Raw genomic sequence first — 27,862 nt, forward strand, 5'->3', positions numbered from 1 at the left:
AGCTTCAGATCTCACCTTTGTGGGTAATTCTGATTTTGGTGATAAAGCTTTGATTATCACTTTTAAATGAATCCTTTTAATTTCTATTTAGTTAGTGGTAGTTTTCACGTTGAAACAGTTGCTTGGTTGCATGATGAAAAGTTGGATTGGCATGCAATCTATGCAGTGTCATCAACTGTCATGGGATCGGGAGTGCTGAAAGTGAAAGTTAATTTCTGATATTACTGTCGTTTGTTTTGTACATTGAGTCAAGGGGCATTGGAACAGTCCATCCACAAGGGGCATAGAAATAATTTAGCAGAGGAGGGTATAGAGGGGGAAATCATCGCACCCCGATTGCGCTACACCATTACAATTTGCCAAATCCCCTCAGTGTCCCATCACCTTTCCACTAGTAATGTAATAAAAGCTCAACAGCAGTAGCCTAACAGCAGGTCAGGTCCCTTACTATGACACCAGACTGCAGTTATTAGTATTGTGTATTCTGTCTGGTTACAAAACTATTACACCACTTAAGATAATTCTTCCTCATGTGTCCTTTTCCATTGTTAACTTGCAATCAAACACAATAAAAAATGATTACTTGGAATGCTAAGGCGAGACGGCTTAATTAGATTCAAACCAATTACTTTTTAAACAAAATTTCACATTTAAAAAAAAAAAAAAATCCAAAAAAGATCTGCAGAGCAGGCCACAGCACAATGGGAAGAAGATGACATTTTTGAGTGAAAATGATTTGAGCTCACCAGTAATGAATAATCATGTACACACTCTGTATTCCCCAGGAGAGCGAGATCTTCACAATGCAAGAAAAAAACCCCAAAAAATCCCAACGTCCACTGCCATATTCGTCAGTGACACACACACATTCACACACATTCTCACAAGAATGCAGAGTGTGGAATAAATGACGCTCAAGTTGTTTTTAGTTGCACAGGTGTTCACGGGTTTAGAACGTGATAATGATTTACAAAAACTTCAGAATAGCTCTTCTCTGCACCCGAGCAAAGACATCAAAAACCAGACATTAAAATCGAGTTTCCATTAATGTATTTCACATTTTTATCTGGTTGCTAGCTACCGTACAAAAGCCAGAACTGATTACATCAAATGGACATTAATTCAAAGCAATGGATTTTCCTATTTACACTGTCCCTCCATAATTAGTTTGCCTAACCTTTCTTAATCGTGTACACACACGCTGCACAGAGGCAGTGCCGTGATTTACCACCGTGCCCTTACCAAAGTGCCCTTTTTGTAATTACTCTCCATCCAATATCCTAACCCCGATGATTGGCAAGAGCAAAATGTTCCTGATGCCACAGTCTTCTGGCTGGGAGTGACTGGGACCTGCTCCTTTATCTCCCACATACACCTTGTCCTACTGCGAATGAGAACACGTCGGAGGTGAAGGCCCTGAGCACTTTGCTTCTGCTTCCATTACATTTTGCAGAGTGGGAGGATCTGATAGAAGCTTACCCACATGAAAGCCGTGATAATTTGCTCGGGCTAACATGTTTCTCTCCCCCTTGTCTGACATGGCCTTGGGCGCTGAAGTAAATAAGGAAAGCTGCTTCAGGTAAAGCCAGCCTAGCTCCCATCTGGTTGCTGAGTGCTCTGCGCCATACAAATTACATTAAGACTTCCTCCTCCCTCCTGACGATCTTTTGGTCCCTCTCGGGCCTTTGGCCAGCAGTGTTGTTTCAGTTAGAAGGCAAGAGTTTTTGGTAATCCAATGAAGGTGTGTAGGCGAATGTAAATACTGAGCACAACATCCAGCGTTCAGTAAACAGCCTGGGGAAAAGCAGAGGCTAAAAGTCTTTCTATCTAATTCCATTTCTTTCTACATTTTATTTTTCCTTGAAAGAACTACTAAGATTATAATTTGTATTAATATCAACTTATAGCTTTTGCAGATAATGACTCAGAATGTAGCTTCATTAAACATAAATATTATTTACAGTTCTATAAAAACTGCAAATGAAAATCTCTATGTGGAAGTCACATTTTACTGACACTCATGATCATCAGAAACAGACACAAAGTTACACACACCGTTTTTCTATAATTACTAGAGACAAAGATAACAGTCAGTCGTGTCTTTCACAGTTTCCTGTTTGTGAGCAAAACTCCTGTGGGAGTCCAAAAGTTTTAGAACACAAAGGGGAGAGCTGTCTGTATAAAAAGCTTATACACACACTCACCAACCACAGGAAGTACACCTTCCTAGTACTGGGTTGGACCCATTTTTGCCTTCAGTACTGCTGTAAGTCTTCACGGCATTGAACAAGGTGCTGGAAATGTTCCTCAGAGATTTTGGTCAATATTGACATGACAGCATTGCACAGCTGCTGCAGATTTATTGATTTAACATCCATGATGTGACTCTACTGTTCCACCACATCCCAAAGGTACTCTATTGGATTAAGATCTGGTGACTGTCAAGGCCATTTGAGCACAATGAACTCATTGTTTTGTTCAAAACCAGTTTGAGACTATTTGAGCTTTGTGACATGATGTGCTTTCCAGCTGGTAGCATTTATCAGAAATCAGTACTCACCAGGTCAGGCAACTTTTTCCAATTTTCCAATCTGTTTTCTAATTTTGATGAGCCTGTACAAATTGTAGCTTCAGTTTCCTGTTCTTAGCTTACAGGAGTGAGGCCTGATGTGGTCTTCTGCAGCTGTAGCCCATCTGCTTCAAGGTTTGAAGTGTTGTGTGCTCTTTTGCATCAGTTTCCATCAATTGCCTGATTGCTTTCAATCAGCTTGAAGCATTCATCCCTGCTCAATGGATATTTCCTCTTTTTTTAAGCCCTAGAGATGGTTTTGTAGCTCAACAGCCATTCTGTATAGCGTTCCTTCCTTATTCTGATCGGTTTGCCCATGTCTACATTCCTAAATGCATGGATGTAATGGATGGATTTGCATTCTCAGGCAAAAAAGACAAATTCAGGACTGAGAAATCTGACAGGAATTATAGGAAAAACTCCTAATAACAACAGTTGCAATTCCACTTAAAATTCACATTATATACTACAGATGTGGCATCAGACATTTAAACAGAACCAAATTATTAATTTACACATGACGGTTTCTCTTTAACTTTGTGCCAGTAATGGAGCCAAAAGCTGAATAATGACAGTTTTGGTGACATTAAAAAAAGGCTTTCAGGCAGGAAAATTCTCTGGTGAATACCAAGTAATTTATTCAGTAATTAAAAGTGGTTAATTATTTGGAAAAAAGAAGAAGGGAAAACAGCACTGAATGTGCAACATAATCCTTTAGAAACTGTAAATATTTTAGCAATGACATTTGATTAAAACCACAAACTCAATTCTGGTCCTGGCCAGATGTTCACATATGACAATCAGCTAAGTCGAGACAAAAGCCAGAGTGCACTGTGCTCTTAAGAAATTATACATTAACCATTTATTATTTTATCACATCTGGGATGAAATCCAGGAGTGAAGCACTGGGGAAAACACTGGAGAGTGAGTGTCAACATTGTGCCATGTTGGATATACATAACTGTCACAGAATCAATTTTGCCTCAAGACGTATGGTACAAATAATAGCCTCAACTCTTACTAACCTTTCTCCGTGTTACAAGAGCACCAGAGAACAGCAGCTGAAATAGGATGTGTGAGGGAGCCTCACAGCAATGAAAACAACAGGGGGTAAGGGTTCACCTTCTCTCAAGAGGAATGGGGAAGGAACTGAGAATGCAGAAAACAAAAGTCCACCAAAGGCCTTCTTCTTACGGTTCCTTCAGGGGTCTTCACAGCGGATCACCTGCCTCGATCTCAGTCACACCAACTCTGCATATCGTCCACTATATCCACGAATCCATGAGTTCTGGATTGGGGTCTTCAGTAGTCATAAAATATAATACAAAAAAATAAGAACAATCATATGCATCAAGATATACATCAGTCAATAGGGTTACAACGATGGGCCGTGTGACTTCAGGACAATTCTTGTCTCAGGTTGGAGGCAAATAGAGACAAAGAGACCAAAGGTGTAACCAGGGACTGGTATAGAGTAGGGCTGCCACAAACGATTATTTTGATAGTCGACTAATGCTGGGCTTACACTGTGCGATTTTTGGCCCATTTTGAGACGATTTTTGAGTCGTGCGACCGATTTGGCGATCGGCCCAATTTTGGCCTTCATCGTGCGTCGTGCAGTATACGTGGGTTAACGAGACGCGATTAACACCTCACGACCAGCTCCCGATCATCAATCGCTTGGTCGGGAGGATTTCAAACCTGTTTGAAATCCTCGCGACCGTCGTGAGGGTGTCACCGCAGTTTCTCACACTGCGCACGCGCAAACACAAATGTCAGCGAAAAAGACGGCTCAGCACGGCAGTGCAGCTTGTGATCTGGACACAAGCGATGGAGGTACAACTTATAGAACTATGGCAAGCTCATCCGAGCCTTTTCGATGTGGCCTCACAAAATTATCACGACCACAACAACCGTGAAAATAGTTGGATCTACATTGCTGCTCAATCACAGCTGCCTGGTCAATGTTTTTCATTAGCAATTTAGCAAAGTTGATGATGGTGGTGTGCGTGTCTGTGTGAGTGAAAGACAGAGAGAGAGAGAGCGAGCGACAGAATTTCTGTTATAACCTTCATTTTATGGACGCACAGTGTGAGCACTCGGGTCGCATCAGAGCATCGGGTCATATAGTGTGAGACCCTGCATCGTGACCTACGAACTTCTAACCCCTGCGAGTCAATCGTACAGTTTGAGCAGGAGCTGAATCGCGCGACTGAAAAAAAAATCGCAGTGTCTGCCCAGCTTAATCAGATCATGCATCCATCTGCTCTTATATAACTATCATTAGCTTACAGCTTTAAGTGTTTAAGGTATGTGCTAACTAAAAATAAAGACAAGATGATAGTTTATTAAATTTTAATGAAATTTGCAGATTGTTTCGGTGAAGTTTAATAAACTCCTTGCTATCTAAAATATAACGGGACACCGGAGTATTTTCTCGAGCGTCTCACACTTCTGATAATCAGTTGTCTGCTTGACGTTTATTCAGCTGTGTAAAAACTACAACTTTAATTTCAGCCAAACAGATTTACTCAGGAACAAATAAAATACTAAAAAGTTATCTAAGTGACTTATATATCATGTTTAACCTGAGTAGCGAAAGACAGCGGTGGGTTTGAAAACGATTTGCCGGGAGTCCGGTGCTCTCACGGGCTCTAGTGAGCCATGCCCCCAGCTAGCTATCGAGCTAGTGGGTAACAGATGTCTCCGAAAACGTCGGAGCTCTTTTTTGGTGTCTTGATAAACTGAGCAGATATTTGAGGTTTACACAGCTACATTCTCGCCTGAAAATATGTTAAACGTTTATTTTGTGACCCAGAAAGAATAATAAGAGTAATATTAAAACTAACTAGCTGCCGCCATTGTTGGAAACTGAGCTGCTCTATGTATTATGGGACAGAGCTACTTCTTCTTCGCGGTTTAATGGCAGCTGGCATCCTTGTACATGCACTGCTGCCATCTTCTGTTTCAGTCCGTTATTACACCCTTAAATCCTACTACTTATTCCTGCGTCTTTTGTGATCTTACAAAGCTTCAAACGACACGTCGACTATTAAATCAGTCGTCGACGATTTTGATAGTCGACGTAATCGTGACTAGTCGACTAATCGTGGCAGCCCTAGTACAGAGCTGTACAGACCTAAATACCAACCCTTCTGCTGCATTACAGCGTGTCCACCACCAGAAGCAGACTTCCACTGGTCTGCTCCACACCTAACCTATTTGAAATTTTATTTATTTAGGTTTTATGCACTTTTAAGAGTTCTTGGTGTTTTGCCCTTTTTTGTGGGGAAAAATGGGGAGGTGGTAAAAAAAAAAAAGTCTGAGCATATATTTCCTGTAGTGAGAGAAATGGAAGCTCCGACTTAAACCTGGAAACTGTTCACAGCCTCAGTGTGTAATCTGTTTAAATCCCCTCCAACTACCACAGCGGTCACATGATGCTGAGCTTACAAGGCTCTCATTCCAACACGAAGCGCGTTGTTGAGTCCACAATCAAGTATAATGCGACGCATGAGGGGATGAAGCGCTGCAGACCGAGCACGGACTGAGCCTTTAAATATTGATTTCTTTGTTCGAAACCAACTGCTTTAATTATTAATGCTGCGGATGCAAGAAAGAGAATTGTGGACTTTATAAATAACCTGACACTAAAAAAAAAAAAAAAAAAAACTGGGGTGAAAACACAGAGTGGACCTCCTGAGCCTTGTTTAATACCAGAGGTAGCAGATGTTATGAAGGTGGTGTTGGGATAATATGCAGACATGAAGCACAGATGCACAAAACAACCGAAGCGAACCAAATGTTAAGGAGGAAGTGATGGGCCGTCTTGCAAGACATTTTTTTCCTCCCCCCAATTTATGAACAAATAATTTAAATAATTCTCTAAATAATAAAGTAATTGGCTTTTGACTGCTCTTTAAATACACGTGGCTCCGAAATCTCTCGAAAGACGCAGGAAGAGAAAAACCATCTTCAGAAGAAAAAACGCTAAAACAACACAAATGAATTATTCATTTGAATCACATAAAATCCTCAAGATTGCTTCCTGATGGCTCCCAGACTGGGACGTCTGCTCCTGTTGTTGTCAGCATGCCTCATTGAACACCTGCTTCAATGCAAAGGTTTCCTCAGGTTCCTCAGACGCTCTTTTTCAGCATTCCCCTTTTTGTCCCGTGTCGTGTGGTCAGCACGCTGACCGCAAACACAGAGTCTAGAAGTGTTACACGTGGGCAGGAAAACGCTGACTGCAGACTCCAGTTTTTATTTCCCGAAACGCGAGGGAGAAAACGTTTGCCTGCTTGTTTTTCACTCTGTCACCCACCCGACCCAAAGTCCAACAGCCTCTATAAAAAGTACACAGGCGATGCACTGTAGGTTTACTTAATGCTTTGGAGTAAATAAATTCTTAAAGCACAATACACACTAGACAGATTTAGATGTCTTTGCTTGTAAAAGCACCATCCCACCTCCATTGAAATACCTATTTGTGACACTTTCTTTCTCTTCTCCCACTCATATTTTACGCAGCACTTCATGACAAAATTGAAGCTATTCTTCTTCCCCTCGCTGCACAAAACAGTCCTTTCACTACGGCACCACTATCCCATACCCGGGACACCCCGCAGCTTTTAGTTTAAAAAGGAGAAAAGCTGCGACTTGATGTTTGTTTGAGGACTGTGTAAAATACCTATAGTGAAAGTCTCCTCGGGGCCAAGCACACAAAGCATTAACTTCCCAGGCACCGAGTTCCTCTGCCTATCAAAAATCTCTGAGGACTATTTAGCTGTCAAGCTCCCTCACTACACCTGCAGCTCCACTATTTTTAAATGAATCTGAGCAAAGCAGATGTTGATTGACACTGCAAACTCCCACTCTGTCTCCCTCTGTCAGCATAACACTAGCTCTTTTCCTTTTCCAAAGGATGCAGAGGTAAGTTGAGAGATAAAATTACATTACAGTAGCAAAAATAAATATATAAATGCGAAGCTTTACTGCTGAACACCGAACCACCGGGTCACGGCTGGAGTTTACCAGCTCCTCTCTGTCCAGTTCTGAGGTACATTATGGAATCTAAGCACATTTGCAACTTTGGCCTCTATTTGCTTGGCACAGGGGAAGTGCGAGTGGTCTGGGTAATGCATGTGCTGCAGCATACAAAGCACATTTTATCCAGATGTCTTGGTTAGGGGCAGGGAAAGCTCAGAAGTAGTTAAGAAGGATCCAAGCCAATATTTCCATTTACCTCTCAGAACCTAGCTGCTTTCCACAAAGGTACTGAGAGCCTTTGAAAATGCATTTTAAATGCCTTTTCTTAAGCATTCAGAAAACTAAAATACTTAACACACACACCCAGACCAAGAGAAAATATCCAGCAGTGCATTTCCATTTCAAAATGAGGAACTGGCCACAACAAGAGATTTCTCTTTTAAAAATAACAAAAAACAAAACAAAAACTCCACGCACAAATGCGAGCTTGAAGGACTGTATTGATAACATGTCTATCTTTACCAGACGGCATAAATAAATAACTTTAACGGCTCTAAAAAGAACGAAACACTAAGACTGCTGAATGCATTCCAACTTCCACCAAGGGCACAGCTTTTGTGAGACTGACAAATGCAAAATTACTTTAGAGAAAGCATGGCGCTGAGCTGACGTGGGATATGTTTTGGTGGGAGGACAAAGGCTGTGCGTGTGGGAGATTGGAACAGTGGTGTTGTTGTTTGACAAATGGTAATTATCTTTTTTTTCCCCCACTTTTGTTCCACTAATTGCAGTTAATTTTGAAATTTATTATTCCTACATGTCAAGACCAACTTCAAAAGAAACAGACCCAACCAAATTTGAAACTTAAGAACCCCCCCCACCCCCAACTACTACTTACACAAAGTTGGAGAGTGCGGCCCCTGTATGATTTTATTGGTAGGATCAATCAGCACAGCTGGCTGGTTTTTAATTCAGCCTGCCACACTTTACTCCGACTGCTGCAAACACACTTGCAGTTGTCTCAAGGCCAGACAAACACAGGCTTCAATTAAATCCACTTTGACTCCCCTCTCACTCTGTGCTGTGTTGCTGTGCTTTGAGAAAGGTCTGCTTCCCTGCACATAAACACGTCCGCGCTTGCACTCGCTCAGGCTGACCTGCCTGAGAAGTCTAATAGAACACACTGGCAGATGTGTCACGGGAACAATTCACCTTGCCATCTGTTTTTCAGTGCTTCATTGCCAAATCCTTTCCCCTCCGTCCTGCAATCAAGGGCAGGATGAAATACAAGTCCCATTATGGGGAAGCAGCTAATAATGCATTATCAATTAGTCCCTTTGGCTACTGATCGATGCTTAGCAGGTGGTACAAGGCCATTTTGTTCATTTAGGACTATATTGTCCTCTTCCCCACTGATTCTCTTATTTCCTTCTGTTCATTAGATCCTGGCTCGCGGACCAATCAGGCTTTGCTTAAACTGCAACAGGACTGTTCTTCGATATTCTGCTAAAGATCACGTTTAATCACTTTTGTGTGGCCCCAGCACCACTGGGACACCTCTGTCCTGATTTCACCCGAATTTTGACAACGCTGAAATGACAGCCTGCTCGTTACCGCTTTCAAATAAATGCCATTTGTGTAAAAGGAGCTCGTCTCCTCTAAGGCATCCGTGATGTTGACCTATACAGATGTGAGAGAATAAAGAAAAGAAAATGTGTATTACACAGACATGGAGAGTGGGGGAGAGTGGGTGGGAGCTGGTGTTAGGGAGGCGATTGGCTGCTTTAATACCACAGATAAGTATTCAGGTATTAAAATAAAGGTTACAGATCATTTAGGCTTAGCCTAGCTTATCTCCCCCTCAGATCAGAAATTAAATATGTCATCACATCACAATCCAATGGAGTGAGTCAAAAAACACCAAACAAACCCCCCCAACATATTTTATACAAATGAATCCTCTCAGGTTTGCAGACATCAGGGCTAGCCCTGTATTGTCATAACATTATTAGTTATTTTCCAAAACTGGTAGATGGCTTTAAAAGATTTACCGACTACGTCATACGCGGTATTTAGACTTCAAAGGATTGACAGAGGACAAGAGCGGATGCTGATAAACCCTCTTAGGGATGGGCTATAGTCCCTTTCTAAAGGCCTTTTAAATGATTTGCGGTGTTATAAAAAGAGAATATTAGTTTATTAATATCGTGCGTATGACTCAACGATAAACTATTTCAAAAGGTACAAAGAAAGTGTTTGCTATTTTCTCCATCATGTTCTCTTTTCATTTTCAGGAGCCTTGTCGACATCCGGTTCAATCAACAAAGAAAATATAATCTCCCATCTTTATAAGGCGGTTGCAGAGGTTTATTGAAATAGGAATGTGAAATGCATGTATTTTCCACCTGAGAGGGTCTGCTGCTGGGTGACAACGCGGAGCGTGGATCAAAATCGTTTCCATCAATGCTGGCAGATGAAATGCAAACACAATCAAATCAGCCTGGCCCCATACAACAAGCCTCCGCTCAAATGCCAATCTCCCTTCTCCTCATCATGCATCTGATGAGAAATCATAGAGTGGGAGAATCTCCTAATCTATGCAAACACACTGTCAGCATTGATTTGTTCAGAGGGGATATGTCTTTATTAGGACTCGCCAGACGTCTCCTCTCGCCGACCTGGGAAAGACACAGAGCTGTCCGAGGCTTTGGAAGCAGTCACATCCATAACAATTGAGATAAGTTACTGAGGATAGGTAATGAGAACCCATAGACTTGAGGACGGATCGATACTGGACACTGAAACCAAGAGAGGAAGGACAAATTGTGACATCTCTTCTCTTTTCCATGTTCAAAGGAGTTTCTGAAAGCAACTCCGTGTACGTGTGTGTGTGTGTTATGAAACACAAAGGTGCGTGAGGAAGTCTAACTGTAACTAAACAGCACAGCGTCGGGCTGAGCGCTCCTTTTGTCTTTCCTGCTCTGAATCAGATTCAATAAGCAGACCTGTCTGATGAGGGCAGAGGTCACATCTCCCGTAGACAGTTATCCACATGTCATGTTTTCTACAGCCCGAGCCTGGATACTGAGCGGTCTGACTGAAACATGCCGGCACGTCAGACCTGGGTCAGTTATTAATTTAAACCCTTCCAGTTGCTTTGACGTTTGTCTGAGCGCTGGGACCGACCATGTTTGGAGTTTGCTGAAAATTAACTCTACTGCGCTGGGTCAGACCAGCTCGTGTCAGAAACAGCCACGTATCCCGTATTCCTTCCGCTGCTCCGTTCGGCTGCGTGAAGATGAAGGATTCATCGATCACTTCTTGGGCTCGCTTTGATCAGTTTTGTTTTCCCATTTGATATTCTTTAGGAACAACAGCATGACCAAAAGCGATTAGGACTGAGGGAATCCCTTGATGTTCACTCCGCGGTAATCACAGCAGACAACGGCAGGTTGCTTCAATGCTTTGAGTGCCTCGGTGAACAGACATGCTCAGAACAAGCAGTCTGCTTCAACTTAACTTATGTCACACAACCTGGTGCTCACTGTTTTGCCCGTATCCCACAAACGCAGGTCTGTAGTACTAGGATAGGTCTGCGGTATCAATATATGACAGAATCTAGTGATACCTTACAATGACATCAAGCGATGACAGTAAATCACAACTTGTTGTAGTCCAATATTGCAATATAGAGCTTACTTAATGATTTGAAACATTAGAAAAAGGTATAAAAAAAAAAAATGGTTGAGTCAAATTTACATGCTAGTGCACAGAATGTAATCATGTTGCTCCGTCCTGCTTGGCAAATAAGAATTGCTCTCCAGTTTAATAGATTTAGAGCTGTAACGCAAATTGTTTTTGGTGCAATCCAACCTTATCTCTTCTTTCTGCACGCGGCTTCACGTGCCTCAAACCTCCCACAGTTGCTCAAACTTTGGAAAATGTTATCTCTCTCTCCCCGTCTCTGCACGTTCAAATCGCTGCTGCAGAAAGCGGGCACCGTCTCTTCTAGCTTTTAATTTAATGTGCTAGTTTAAAATGCTCAGTTGCTATTGAGAAGATATTGTTTCAGATTTGACTTATTTGTATGGACTTAATGACACCATATAACAAACACTATTATTGCCTATCAACGTGTTATAACTCTATTATTAGTTATATATATATAGTCAATTATTTAAGTCTGCATGTCTTAGCCAGAGCATGCTGCAAAAAGGTTTCAGTAAGGCTCTGAGTGAAACTCCAATAATAAGTAAGGTTAAGTTTTAACTCTAATTTCACCCTAAAAAGTTTCATTGCCGATTAAAACATTTTCCAAAATACTCAAACGGGCTCAGAAACATTTGGGGGTGGGGGGTGGAGGGTGGAGGTGTTTTTCTTGGTTAATGAATAATAAATTTTTCACACTTTTGCTGACAAACAGCTTAATTATTACCTTTCATTTATTTTTGTACCAATATCACTGGTGGTGGTTTTTCAGGCAGGCAAGTGCTGGAGATTAACGAAAGGTTGTTCAGTGAAAGAAAAAGGCGGGAAAAAGCCGGCAAAGCCAAACTAGGAAAAATAATTACCAAATGGAGAATCAAAGGTGTGGAGGAAAATGTGGAGGGAAGGCTCAGAGATGGATGTGCGGTAATAATGAAACACAGGTAAACTAGAGGGGACGATAAAGCAGCAAGAAATGCAGTAATCCTTCAAAATATAACAGGAAGAGTTGCTGACCACACAAACTCACACCGACACACATATTTTTTTTCTCCGCTGATGTGAGAGAATGACATCTTTAACAACTGACATATCAGCGGACGATCTCCTCACTCTTATTTTCAGCCGCTTGAGCCTCCGTTCCCTTTATGACCAGAATCTCCAGCAGGTAAAGAACTGCTTCACATAAACTACTCAGATCTCACCGAGCCTGCACAGTACAGCAACCAGCTTCTACCAGCTGCAGTCCAAGAGGACTCGCTGGAGAGGCAGCTGATTAAAATGTTCAATTACAGCTCATGATATAAAATGATATGAAACGTTTGCAGAGGAGACCCTTAGAAGCCTGCATGCTTTTTGAGTGTGTACACAGGTGCACACGTGTGCAACCAGGACACAACACTGATGCTAACAAAATAAATACATCAAAGAGTCCAAATCGGTGGTCAACACTGTGCATGCTGTCAAAGTATACAAGGGAGGCACGAAAACAGGAGAAAAGAATGGAGAAAAATCGACGGACAGTGCAGACCACGACAGCGGGCCTGCTGCTTCTTTCACAATCAAAACTTCAAACTGCATGTGTGCCTCATTGTTGAACAGCCACTTATCCATCAAAGACTGGAAGAAAAATCCCGTCTGAATAGAGGACAATAAGCAATAAATCTGCACAACATCTCCGACAGTGACTCTTGATTTTGATGTGTTTGTGTGCAATTTCTATTAATTTATTGTTGCAATTAAGAGCATCCTTTTCATTTGCATAAGAAAAGAAAGGAGGACCCTTGACAAGAATGCTAATCAGCTTAAACAGAGGCTGATAACTCAGGAGCTTTCTGACAGCTTTTGGCTGATCATGTGACCATTTACATCTCTGGCCTTCTTAATAGCAAAAGCACTGGGTGCAAAACACGGGCAGGAGAAACTGCAATCACGCAGAAAAATGGTCACAATTTCTCTAGTAGAAATGTGTTATTTTGACAAGGTGATTTTTCCCCACTGCTCCACCAGGTATAAATTGTCAATCAATTTTTTTCAAGTTGGATACAAGTCCAAACTCCTCATTCCTCCCACCTTAAGGCAGGATGTTGATATCGGGCAGCTTCTGGTGTGACAGAAGTCCTGGTTGCTTGGCAACAGGTACGAGTTTAGAGTCCGGTGTGAGTGTGACATCCAGGGTAAGAACAACCTGACAAGCCTGTGCTACATACACACACACACGCACGCACGCTTTACCACTGTTTGATGTGTGCACCTTACACATTTCTTGCAAGAAGTGGGATTAGACGGAGCCATCAGTAAACTCCTCGGGGCAGTGCTGACATTAAACAGCACAAGTGTTTGAGAGATCGATGCAGGTACCTTGGAGCAGCCTTACCTCTGGACAACCACGCGTCCTTCATAACTGCACAGCTCCACATATGAAACATCCCTCATCAAAGGCAGCGGGACTGCAGACTGATATTCGGAGCTGCGAGGAAGCCTTGGAACTTCACAGGGTTTCTAAAGACCGAGACCCTCGCTCGCTGCGGGGGGTCTGTGGCACCCAGCACGACGGATTTGTTTCATAGACAAATAAATGCCAACTATAACGGCTCATAACGACATGGCAAATGGTCCATCATCATTAAACGTTGGCAGAGCAACATCGCATTAGTAATGTTGTTCCCCATAAAGTCAGCAGTTTATGGGGCACGTCATGTTCTTTTTAGCTATTGACAAAACTATTCATATCCCGCAGATCGAAGTTAAGGAGCAGCCTCCACAACGTCACCCTGTGCTCGCTGCATATCAGCGACTGTACATCATCCAGTCAGTGTGTCTATTTAAATAAACAGGTCACTCTCAACTTAAGACGCACTGTTCAAAACGGATCTGAGATCAAGTGTGTTTTTCTAGCTCTTATAAAAGTGGACGGGGGGGAGAAAGAACAGCCATTATAAATTGGAAGGGAGAAACAGGAGCAGATATTGTGTAAAAACAGTGATAACACATTTTCTGACAACCCATCTAGTCAGACACTGAGTTAAAATAAGCTAAAGAGATATCACTATCAGACGTCTGAGAGGGCTGGCAGGCGGGGGTTTCAGACGGTCTGAAATGCAGTGTGGACAGACCATAAATTAAACAAAGAAACTCAAGGTTATACAGGTAACCAGGAACATTGCTTACATGAATACTTATTTTAATTATGTTGTTTAAAGACGCTGGCCCAGTGGCTTTACAAAAGAATAACAAGTTAAATTAACTGATGATTTGTAATTGGCCGATTGTCTGAGCGCATAGGGCTGTTTGTCCAGCTGGGCTAAACTCCAGCCCCACGTCAACCTCACTCGAAAAGCATTTAGTGGGGTGGACGGATGAATGGAAGGATAGCGACAAAAGACGTGATAACCAGAGAGTGTAACACTTGTGTTAACGGCTTGAACAAGCCAGAATTTCAAAGTGATCAAAAGCTAGAGGCCACTTTAAAAGTTTCTAGAGCGCTCGTGTTAATTTCAATTTCAGTCGCAATTTTCGTGTAATTATTCTAATTAATTATCTCTTCTTCTGCCAGCTGCACTGCTGCCACACTTTTCCTTTTTCTACTTTCTTTTGTCACGAGCACGTGTGCCGGTAAGGAGCTGCAAAGAAACCAGTGCACACGTGAGAGAAATCTGCAGCCAGGTTTCTCTGATATTTTCATTTTCAATAATAATGTTTTTAAAAGGAGATTATTGGACAGTTATTGGCTGCGACATTATGAAGTTTGTTTACAGAATAGCAGTAAAACCGCTGCACGTCACGGCTTGCTAAGTGTTTGCATTCACCCGTGGCTAGTAGATGTTGACCATTTATTTGACAAACTAAAAAAAAAGCACTTCCATTCGTATCACTCCGATTAACAACTGTACCAAACTGTGAGAGCAGAGCTGTTAACACAAGAAGGGAAATCAAATTTTATCGCTGTTGACTCGCAGAGAATTTCTTCCTAATGATGCAAATCACACAAGCGCTCCCTTGTGTGCTCATGTTTTCTCCCTCCCATTTTCAGCAAAGAACTACAATCAACTTTTCATACTTTTTGTTTTGTTGCCATTATTTAAAGACCCTGATGCCAAAAAGAAAAAAACAGAAGAAGCCAGAACAGCCCGCCATCGACAGACGGCGTGTGAGTGACAGCGAGGTTGTGAGACACGACAGGAAGAGCTATAAACAAGCTGTGTACCTGGGAGAATTTGAAGTTTAAAATCACCAAACATTTCTCAAAGATGCTCATGTTAGAAGAGATCATTAGAAAACAAAAACAGGAGATTTGTTTTATTAAGAAAAAAAGAAAAGAGCAGAACGGGAAGGGACAAGCCTGCACGTACACCAATCAAAGCCTCGTTGTGGGAAAATTTTGGAGACTAGATCAGACGTCCTCACCTACCGAAGTTTCAGGCTGAATTGATATCTAGACAGTTAAAGTTAGATAAGCATGCCTTTTTTTGTGCCTACATTTGCCGAGGTGCTGAATGTTAATTCCGAACCCTGTAGCCCAGATGGATAAAATGTTAAAACTGTGAGCTCTTCATCTTAAAACAAAGCGGCAGTGTTTGCATATGAATTAATATATTTCTGATTAAATTTCTCTTCAGAGTTTCCTGAATTCCCTTTGTGTCTGTGTGAAGAAGCCGACTGATGTGCCTATCTTTTCATGCATCTCTCAGTTGTTGCACTTCATCTGCTTTTCAAACATGGCTTTGCTATGTACAGCCAGCCACAAGTGCATGTGTGCACGTGTACCCCCCCCCAACCACCCACTCACCCCCAGAAAAACCTGTCACGGCCACGTTTCTCATTCCCAATCAGTTGTCAGGCTGTAAATGAGTGGTTTGAATTTTGCAGATCGCTGCTGAATCACACCACATCAGTGTCATACATGTTTATGACACTGATGGTGGAGGCGGGGGACTGCAGCACAACGGAGAGAAAAACAAACAGGTCTCCAAGGTGATCGAGAAGATTTCTGAGACTGAAACCAATGTGCTTATTATGAGACTGGCAGGCTAAATAGGCTGGAGGATGAGCCAAGAGCCCGATGGAGCACAGTAATCACTGGCAAATTGCAAATCCAGGTTTCAGCACACAAACACTTTACATAATGATTCTATGAAGTTGCACATGTCATACATCTGTAGCAGACAAAATGCAAAAAAAGAAAAGAAAAGAAAACTGGCTCATATCTGGGTTGAAACACTGCACAGAAGGAGTCCAAATAGAGGCATAATTCAGTGAAAATTGGTTATCTATGTGGTTCACAGATTTTGCGTCTGGTGTACCTGTTGCTGGGTCAACAGTCCGTTCAATCAAGTGGTCATCTTGGTGAACCCACTCGCCGTTGCACTTGAAGTAGATCTGCGTGGCCGGAGTGGAGCGGCAGGTCAGAGTCACCGGCTTGTTCTTTACGATGTACTCGTCCTCCGGCTCTACCAGGAAGTGAGGTAACAGGTCCGAGAAGGCGGCGGGAAGCGTCGCCGTGGCAGCGTGCTCAGAACCTTGGAGGATAAAGAGGAGGAGGAAAAAGATATTCAGAGAGATGTCAAATAAAAGTGAAAAAGAAAAGCTTTCTAAGTATTTCAAGTTGTCATGAAAGCAGGAGCTGAACCTTGTCGTACTTCGTTGTTGTGACTGCTTGACTGGTGAGCGAAAACGCAAGAAAATATCTAATGCAGGGATTGGGAGTCCTTGGTGAATTTGAGCTCATACATATGCACACGAGCGAGGCAGAAGAAGACAGAGAGAGACAGATGGACAAAGAGCAAAAAAAGTGAGATGGAGCTGCGTGGAGCAGAGTTGGCAGTGACGGAGATCGGCCTCGCGTACTCTTGGCTGGGTCGCCGGGATAGCAAAGTCCATGTCTTTACTCCAGCTCTTAATCACAGCCCTTTAACATCACCACTGATGGACCAGCAGCCATAAATCCCCATCTCAACGACTAGGCCACTTCACACTGTGTTATATGGTTCTTCAACCGGGACTCTAACTCTACCCACATTAAACACGACAGGGCACGAGGCAGGGAAGGTTGATGACTGACAGCTAAACAGCCTGTTAACTTAAAATCACTTCCTATATCCAATAGATGTCTTTTTATTCCTTTAAAATCTCACATGACATATAAATGACATGTAAAGGAAGGAGGCGGGAGGGGGAGAGAAACACCTCGGAGATAGGGAGCTGTCCTTGCTCGGATGATGCCACAATTTACGGCAGACTTCTTGCTGAAAAATGTGCTATCCAAATGCTGAGTGACACAAAAGAGCCTGCAGCGCACACATCCTTCCTCCATGAACACACTTTCTCGCTCTCTCTAAACATATTAGCCTTGCGCGAGAGATAGCGAGAGGACACAGAACGGAGTAGAAAGAGGGAAATAACCTCTTTACACCACCGACACTCAAGGGAGACCGGTAAATCCCAAAATAAAACCCCTCTAAAAGGAGTGCGATATTAATTTACTGCCCTGAATCCAATATGGCTGACAAACCAGGAATTAACAACCTTCTCCATCACTCCCTGTGCGGAGGGAGAGGACGGCAGTCCACATCTCACACAATGAAAACGCCAGCACTCGTGCTGACCTCTCTCCCCCCCCCCCACTCCTGTCGTCCTCCCTCGCCCGGCCTTTGTTCATCCTTACAGCTTGCCGATGCCCGGGTCAGGGATAATATTACATTGCATCATAAATACCAATCTTCAGATGAAGACATTATCTGTCAGTTCCTCCCCCACTACACATTATATTATTGTCTCTCTTTCTTCTCCCTTTCTTTCCCTTGTACCCCTGTGTGCTGAGTTGCTAATTTATCAGGATGAGATACAGTGAGGCGCGGCGCTGCTGCTGTCACTGAACCCCATTAATGTTGCGTGTACATGTTTAACTCTTAATGAAAACTAAATGTTCTGTGTCCAATGAACGACATACATCACTTGCTGACACGTTGCCATTTTCCCCGTTTTCCTCATTTTCCGAACACATTTTCTTATTGCATGGATTTGCAGAGGAAAAAAAAAAAAAGACAGCTTTCTATTCGAGCGCCTGACATTACTGACTGCGCATGCGAGTGTACGTTTAGGCCACAGTTCATCTTGAATGGAGAATATAATTGCTTTAAAGGAGAGCCAAAAACTTTGCTAATAAACAGCGTGGGCCTGGCAGGTCAGGCTGTTTGAAAATGTGTTGTTCCTAATGATGGCCAGTTCTTCAAGTGGGCCTGATTCCAGCTTTGTGACTACGGCCATTAGCCGGCTGGGCTGACCCCCCTGTACTCCCTGCAGACTGAGGACGACAGCTCACTAAAACAGTAGGCGAGACTCACCTCGCACCTGCCAGGTTAATCATCTCATAGAGGACAGATGATGTTGAAACAGAGTGAAACCGAAGCCACCCGAGAAGGCTGACAAGTTGTGAAATGACTCGACGAACTACCGATGTTAACTCTCCACCGACTTCCCATTTGCAAGGGGTCACATTCAGAGCGAACTCTCAACTTTTGATGATGTTGCCAATTTGTGTTTTTGAGTGTGTCACAAGGGGTGCAAGGGAGGGCGGTTAGCCTTCCGTTTTAGTGCATGTGCTTTAGGTTAATGAGGTTAAACACGTAATTTCTTTTGAGAAGCAAATTGTCATTTTACGGAAGAGAATTCAAGTCACGCACCGCTTTATGTCAAACCCATAATGGAGGGCTGATGCGTAGTAAATTGGCTTAGATTATTGTCACGACACAACATACTTCAAAGTCAACGTGCACACGCGCTTGCTCGCTCGCACACATAGGGAGTATCAGCCACTTAACTGACTTCTTGCGGGTCAGTGCACAAATCAAGACGTACAGCCCTGCATTATATTCCGCTGAGTGTGATTGGCTCGGGCCGCTGTTAATTGTGAAATGCATCCGAGCCCATTGCCAGATTATTCTGTACGCGCGCAAACAACAAACAGTGGACGCTAAACGTCTCCCTTGTTGATCATACAGCCATGACACTGTTTTAATTGCTACAATATAGTGAATGAGTTCCTGGGGCCAGGCCGCTGTTTGGACTCCTGCAGATTTTCCTGTAAAGAAACCGGGATTCTTTCTTCTTCTTCTTTTTTTAAAATTCTTGTCGTTTTTAAAAGAAACACGCCAAGTTTTGCCCTGATATTTGTCTGCAGCTGCTTTTCTCTTGAGAGACAATTCAGAACACACAACCTCAAATGCACACACACAACAACAAGGGTGCACCAGCTGTCAGTGTGCTGAGCCATGATGTCCAGGGCAGATTTCTTGCTTCACACAGACCCCATGACTCATCTGTCCTGCTGACCACATCAACTCCCAAGTCAGGGGCTGATAAGATGATAAAGTTGTTATGATGCCGTCAGAAAAAAACACTTATAACATATAAATGTTAAAATCTAAAAAATGAAATGATAATAACAACAATTATATTCCTGTAACGACTGCAACTATATATGCTTGTTTTATATTATCACATAGGATTAGATTTTGCAGCTTTGATGGTAACACAAGACCGTTACAATCTTCAATACTTCATAATGATTTCTACTCTAGTGTCATTTACTTTGCAGGAGCAGGCTTCTTTTCCCCCTCGTATACACAGAAAGCTCACGTCTCTTTTCTAAACAAAACCCAACATACTGTAGATGTGCTCCGCTTTTTAAATTTTGCTTCCATCTACATGAAAAGCAGAAAGCGACACAGTACAGCGATGTCAGCCGGCGAAAAAAAACAAAACAAAACAAAACAAAAAAAGGGAAAAGAAAAACGTAGCTGGAGAGGAAATAACCCTCTTTTGTGTTTCTCCCTCACAGCACCAACACATCATATGCCCTTTGGAGCCAATTACATTTTTTTTCTCCCAACATCATGTCCCTGAAGTAAAGCATCATTGAGCAATCACTGGGCATAATTTACATCAGTGTGATAAACAGCAGCTATAACAAGTGTTTTATGACACCATCAGTGCCTTACGATGTCCTCTGAAATTAATTCAATTAAAATTACAATCCAGAATATTATGCAATTTCTTGTTTGGCTATTAACAGCAAAGCTAAGATCAAATGTGTCTCGACCGCTTTGTTGGTTGATGTTTTCCGTCCGAGTGCCTGGGTTTGTATGAGTGGGTTTCCGGACTCTCTTAAACAACTGAGTGTCTTTATTCAGTGATCGCTCTAAACGTAACGTATGTACATAATGGTTCTGGGAAGAGAAGCGCTGATCAGGTCGAGTTAGAAATGCTATCTATATGCCCGTGACGGCATTTACATCGAGAGTGAAAAATGCAGGAAAACGAAGGGATGAGTGCGGTGATAGGGGGGTGGAGGAAAAAAAGCTTCCTCCACCATCATATATAATCTGCTGCACGGCTGACTGATGTATGTTTGTCCCCAGATGAGAAATATTTACTTCAGAGTACATTTTTCAATGAGACAAACACGCTTCAACAAGCACTCGAACCACAAACACAGGCACATTTGGTATCAGGAGCATGCGTGCTCCCCGTATACTGTACACTTACATGCCATCCTGGAGCCGAGACACATATATGAACCCCCAAAAAAGTGCATGTATGCAAAAAAAAAGAAAAGAAAAAAGAAAAAAAAAAAGACCACAACAATGCAAAAGAGCAGACGAAAACAAAAAAAAAAAGCTGCTCACGAACAGCTTTGTCTTTCAATCAATGAGAGGTGCAGAATTATGCATGCAAAAAACCAGAAATGCTAAAAAGCAAAATCACACTATGCAATATCCCTGGTCATTAAGGTCGGTCTGCAAAACAATCAATTACTGTCAGCAGATATCCACCAGTATAGAAACTGCTTTCATGCATTAAATAAACATGTACTAGCACCGGCACCTACTGCAACCCAAACTTGCATCAGCACCAGTTATAGGAGGATGCAGATGCTTTAAAACTATATTAATAAATAAGAGTATGAAGGACAGAAGGAGAATATGAGCCTCGAGGAGGATGAATATGTAAATTGTCCTCACGCATGCCACGTATGACGTTATTACAACCCCCCACCCCCACCCTTAATTGAATACAAAATTGGATGCTAAGCATATAGCGGTGATGCGGGCCCTTGCACATGTGTTTGCATATATTCATCCTAGATACTAATAACGTGCTGCCCACAGTGCTCCCGAAGAGAACATTTCCATAATAGATGCGCTTCTGAAGCTTCAATCTCATCGTCAACTTTGAGAAGTGCCTTCAAAAGCCGGAGACATAAATCATCATTACTCAAAAAACAGGCGTCTCTTTGTTTATGTGATTAAATGCTTTTGCTTGTTTTGTCATTAAACAGTTTGTCAGTAGAAGGAAAGGGAGGAGGAAGAAAAAACAAGTGTGGAGCTGTTGTGTAAATATAGTGCACAACAACACCATTAATGAGCCTTACACCTTTGAACAGGAGCCTACACATTTACTTATTCCGCTTTGTTGATTCCTATTTATCAATTTTCCTTGTCATTGTTCCTTGAAGTAACACCTCGGGGGGGGTTGTGGCGGTGGCGGCGATGGTGGCGGTGGATCTAGGCAGGGAAGCAACTCTGTGCCGTCTAGCACCGACACCCCGCGTCAGCCCCCCACCTCCCCTCGCTTCAGCTCACCTTTCAAGGAGACGCCGTCATGAAAGGCGCATTTGCCTCGAAACCTGAGAGACCATTTTAAGTTTTCTGTCAGGCTAAAAGAGCTGACATTTTGAGAGCGCAGCGTAAGTGAGAGCACGCTGGAAGTTGAGCGACTTGATGCGAGGATTTCTTGTCCTTGCAAATGTGCAGTTTGTGCAAAAGGTGTGTGAATAAATGGCTGAAAGTGATGCTTAAAAAGGAGCAGCACAGCTGGGAGCTGGAAATCTGCGCGCAGAGAGAGTTTGGGATTTTAAACAGGCCCGTGGTGATTCCGAAATCACATTCTTATTGTCGCAAGTGCCGTTGGCGGAGCGGACTGAGGGTCTCCAATTTAGACGAAAACATGCATATTCATTGCTCGAGTGCCACAGCTGATGCTTTGTGGCCATTCATTTCCAGATGTTTCTGCACACAATGCAAACAGTCTTTGGGCTGAATCGGCCTCTCACACAGTCACTTCTTATATCAGTGGTTTCATTGCTGGCTGTAACTTCCCAGTAAGATTATTTAGCGACTGCACTTACTTGGGTGTGCTACTCATGTGTGTATGCGATCCTCTTTGATTACAAATTCGAGTACACAGGAAATTAAGCACGAGAGCACTTGGCCATTTTGTAGGAAAATGAGTAAATAAATAAACTTCTGATCATTACCTTATATTAAGGCCTTTGTTTTTACTGAAAAATATGTAATTCAAAAGCAGAGCATTGCAAATATCAAGTTGCCTCATTACTGTGAGTAGAAATGTGCTCTTCTTGGAGCATTTATGTCGAAAAATTACTTGAGCTCCCACGAAACAGCATAAAAGGCAGGGGAAAAAAAAAATCATCATTCAGAAGCATCTAACTGCTTTTCAGTGTTTGGAGTAAAAAGGTCACTTCAACCAAGCAAAACATACAACTGAGAAAACAATGAAAGGCCAAAGATCAAGTACTTTAAAAAGAAAATGAAAAGAAACTACTGAATATTTTTGGAAAATTCAAAAACTAAAAAGCTGAGTGAGGAAAAACGGTTTTTATTGCTCTCCTGTAAAAGTCTTCACAAACACGAGACACGCTTGACAGATTTGGCTCATTTTAGAGGAACATCCAAAACGCCTTGCTGTAGCAAGACTCGCAATGTAAAATGCCTCCCGATTCTTCAAAGCTTCACCTGTTTGGCACTTCGGTGCATGATGTTTCTCAAAAGAGCCACGGAGATTTAAACACATTTGACTTAATAACTGCACACAATCCTCAAAGGAAGTAAAGACATCCACCGCTGGCAGGAGGAGCAGAGCCAGTCGCAGTCTTTGCCATGCGAGGCACGCACTCGCTTGCGGATTTGTCGTCCCCTTGCGCTTAGCCGGAAACGAGGTTATCCAGAAGCAAGTTGATTATAGGACTCGGAGCAGGCATTGGGAGAAACGGAAACGCAGACGGAGAAGTAAAGGAGGCCTTAAATCTTTGAAATGGAAGTTAGGAAATAATGAGAGGGAGGAAGAAGAAAAAGACAAAAGACAATTTAGATTACCAAATTAATCCTTTAATTACCAGGTATGCCTACAGCTAAAATGGTTTCACACACTGAATTTTACAAGGGCAGAACAATCAGGAAAGTGAGCCAGAGTGCCATAATTATCCCAAACTATAAACTTAAGAATAAAAAAATAAATACAGAATGGCGACATCGACTACTGGAGGACAAAACTAAATAAAGTGTATTAGCACCCAGCTTCAAACCCTGCTGAGTTGATGGAACATAATTCTTCCATCAGCATTCAGTCTCATTATAGCATTAATTCATGATCCTTTTGTGCCGATCAGAATAGAAATGTTTCATGAAAAGATACGAGCAATATTCTATTGCGCTAACCTATCCTTCTAAGGCAACAAGACCCCCTAAAAATACTAGAAAAATGCTCCCCTCACTTTAACAGTCAAAAGTTTTTGTTTGTTTATTAGTGATTTATACATACGCTTGGCTAGGATGCTGGAAAAATGGCACTAACTGCTATAATGTAATATGTTTCAATGCTCATACTGCAAATGCCTTTTTACAACTAGATGGAAATGTGCTCTCTTTCCGCTGCCCTTGCACCAGTCCTCACAGAAAACACACAGAAAAATCACTTTAGTGTCTGTCCAAAAAACCATGTTGGCAACGCAACAAACCAAACACAGAGCGTACACTTGCTGATGTCTGCAGAAGCTCCTTAAAGTTTTTCCAAGGGTTTTTCGACACAAACTATATTAAACGCACCCTTGTGACACTTACCAACCACCTTAACCCGCCTATTCATTTCTCTTCCTCCTCCTCATCTCATCATTTACCACCTTCCCAGTAAAGATCCTGTTAGAAACAAATAGAGGGTGACTTCTATCTAATTACCGTGACGGAGCTCGGAGGCTCCTCGGCATTAGACAGAAAATTAGAACACAACACGAAGATATGATCAATAACGAGGCTAAGACAAACCATCACCTGTTCAACTTTAATAACCTTAACACAATGGCAGAGCCAGCTTTCCAATTTGCCATGCCACCAGCACTTGTAGAGGTGACACACTATGCTACTGGATCTGCTAATGACTCACCATTAGGGTGGAGGAAGCACATGCTCAGTGTTTAGACTGTATTTTTGGCAGTACGGGACAGGGTATGCATGTGCACACAGTAGAGGAGTACCCAGACTTTCTTAAACTAAACATTAAAGAAAGAATTCTAAAATAAATACCTGATTGCACATTTTGATCTGCTCTGCATCCTTGGTGAGTTCAGCATAATGAGTAGGGACACATGAAACCGCAATGTTATATACAAATCTCTGTAAAAAGCAGTTGTAGGATGTAGTCAAAGACAGGGTAGCAGGAGTCACTGAGACTGCAGGACAGACAGCTGAGTGACATCAAGGACAACAGTGACTTGGTGAGTATGCCACTACAAATGGGGAGTTTATCTCCCGGATCCAGTCTAGCCAGCAAGAAAGCATTGAATCACAGTTAACACTGTTCACATATGGCAGCGGTTCTCAAACTGTGGCAGCAGGTGATGTGTGGATGTCTAGGGGAAAGTGCCTGCAGTGAAACTAAGTTGAAAGAGTTGGCTGATGGTGTGTAGTAGAAATTCAACTTTCATTTTTAATTAGTAATGAGTGATAAAAAAAAATGTGAGGAAATGGTCATAAAGAGAAAAAGCTTAAGAATCAGAGACATGAGAATGAATGACCTGGCCTAAAGTGAAGATCTAAAGTAGGTGATCAGCAGTGTGGAGCTGATATTGGTCTCAAGTCATACCATTGGCCTGATTCTTTCTTTGCATGCGCAAATGGCTAACAGGAATTCAAAGGAACAATATACTTAAATAATAAAGAATGTTTCCATAGTGTAGCGGTTTACACATTTACCTAACAAGTGAAAGATTCACAGTTTTATCCTGGGAAGAGATGAATCCCTTTGGGTTTGCGTTAGGAAAGGCAATAGTGCAGAAAGATCAGCCAAATCAAACAGGCTACGCTGTTTGATTCGCTGTGGTCGCTGTGGCGACCCCTTGTGAACAAGAATAATCCCAAGTGCCGATGGCCAGAGGACTGCTGGTCTTGCAGTGTCTTCTGAACACCATTATATCTGAACAAATTTTCATGGTAGTCTGTCCAATAATTGTTATGAGATTTCATTTTGCACCAAAGTGGTGGACAGACAGCAACTGCTATCCTTTTTAGCCATGCCTCCAGCGTGGCTGTTCACCCCCGATCCCTCACTTGAAGAGCCAATAAACACAGATACATGAGGAAAGTCAAAGAGGAACATCAAATGCCAACTCCCAGCTTCTATAATCCATGACTATGACGAGATTAACGAATGTTCTAACTGGCAAGAAATGCAGACATGTGGCAGAGGCACCGTCAAAAAAAACCCCAAACACATTTACTACAATGTCACATGTTCACAAGCAGCAGAGACTCAAATCCAGAGGATCTGGACCTGAAAGAGAAATATAACTGGGAATTATGTAGATAAGTGTGAACCTGTATAGAAATGAAAGGCAGAGCTGGTTATCTGATATGACTTTCTCCCCCAAAGCAAACCAAAGCGCATCTGAACTGTACGCGTGTTTAGGGTATCAGTCGAAGGCAGCGGCGGCGTGCAGAGTGGGGAAACTCATTTCAACCTGAACAGCTTTCTGATTATTCTCTAAGTTTTTTTCCCTCCTTCCTCTCCGGCAGCTCCTTCCAGTCCCCCTGGCATGACAACCAAAAGCAAAGACACACTGGCGGCTGTGACTTAGCAATGCATGAATACAAATCTGTTTTGGAAGAAGTACCGCTTTCATTACTCAGAACACACCGTCTATTCCATTTCAGGTTAATCTACCTAAGAAAAAAAATTTGAGTTTTCTTAGCCAATTTGAGGAAGTTATATTACAAATGAAGTGCTAACAATAGTGAACAAAATGAATCCCCGAGTGTGTGACAGCAGCCACATGTAAGAAAAGACAAAAGACAGATAATGTTCAGTCAAAATCCCTGCGAGTGTAGCTGGCTCGACAGCTCAGCTTCCACACTTAAATGAATATTCTCCTCTTTGAGGCTGACTCATCTTATTTGGCCTTTAACCGTGCATTGGTAATCACTCATGTAATTTGTACATGACTCCCTACCTAGTCATGTACATTAGGAGTGACGGCAATAGTGCCCTAAGAACATGCAGTATGACCCTGTACACTTAGAGGTGACTAATAACAATAATGACGTAGGCTGATGCGCAGTCACCGAAACATTTGCCATCAGTGAGGTGAAAATAAAAGAAACTGCAAATGGAGGAAATTTAAAAAAACGAAAAAAAGAAAAAGAAATCTGACGACCAGCTGCTCAACAACACATTCAAATGAAATCACTGCTTCCTAAAAATGGAGTTTCTACTTGTTTTTCCTCCCAGACAGTCCAATTTGTTTTGCTTTAACAGCATTGAAACTCGAATAAAAGGAGCTAAAAGATGGTAACGCACTTGAGCACAGTGCTTGTTCTGCCTTAACCCTGCAGATCGGATGTAATGTTGTGGGCTTTAAGCTACTTCAGGCTCTGACTGGTGATGCCTACACAATGCAATTTAAACACAAAACTCCCACCTTTGTCTGGAGAAAAATAAAGGTGTGATTTCACCTTATGAAAATTGCTTTAACAATACAAAATGTCAGTAGGTTTGTAATGTTTCATTTGCCTAAACACACGACATTAGACATTATTATACTGCTCAAAAAAAATAAATAAAGGAAGGCTTTATCAGCACATCAGATCTCAATGGGATATCTACACTGATAAGGACTGGGTAATCTGTTAAGAATGAAAGAGTGCCACATCGTTTGATGGAAATAAAAAGGATCAACCTACAGAGAGCTGAATTCACAGACACCATGTAAATCAAAGTGAAAAACTGATGCGTCAGGCAGGCCTACTTTGATTAAATTTCAGTGCCACAGCTCAAAATGGTCCTCAGCAGTTTGTGTGGCATGTCTGACAATACTAGGGCGTGCTCCTAATGAGACGACGGATGGTGTCCAGGGAGATCTCCTCGAGGTCGATCAGTTTCTTCATCCTCCCAGAACTGTTTGCATTCTTTTAGTGCAGCCATTGTCCCACACCCAGAGAAACCCAGAACCCATGCTGGTGCATTGGGTCCTGGTACCTAATTGCAGTCAGGGTGCCGTTGTCTAGCCTGTAGAGGTCTGTGCATCCCTTTGTGGATGTGCCTCCACAAACCATCACTGTCCCACCACCAAATGGTCATGTTGAACAATGCTACAGGGATACCATTCCCCACGGCTTATGTAGACCCTTTTTGTCACATGTGTTCCGGGTGAACCTGCTCTCACCCGTGAAAATTGTAGGGCACCAGTGCTGAACCTGCCAATTCTGGTATTCGATGGCATATGCTAATTGGGCTCCACGGGCTGAGAAG

At 42.4% G+C, this 27,862-nt stretch overlaps 1 protein-coding gene across 4 annotated transcripts in view; it reads right to left on the reverse strand.

Annotated features, from left to right (window-relative positions):
* The window catches only part of unc5a (unc-5 netrin receptor A), a 153,870-nt gene that overhangs the window by 59,345 nt on the left and 66,663 nt on the right, over positions 1-27,862 (reverse strand). For all 4 annotated transcript variants that reach the window (XM_040015380.1, XM_040015381.1, XM_040015382.1 and 1 more), the window contains exon 2: positions 16,567-16,782. In XM_040015380.1, the coding sequence (XP_039871314.1) occupies positions 16,567-16,782 (216 nt within the window). The remainder of the gene's footprint in view (positions 1-16,566; positions 16,783-27,862) is intronic.

This window comes from Simochromis diagramma, unplaced genomic scaffold, assembly GCF_900408965.1.
Source record: "Simochromis diagramma unplaced genomic scaffold, fSimDia1.1 OVJJ01000685.1, whole genome shotgun sequence".
In the NCBI taxonomy this organism is placed as follows: domain Eukaryota; kingdom Metazoa; phylum Chordata; class Actinopteri; order Cichliformes; family Cichlidae; genus Simochromis; species Simochromis diagramma.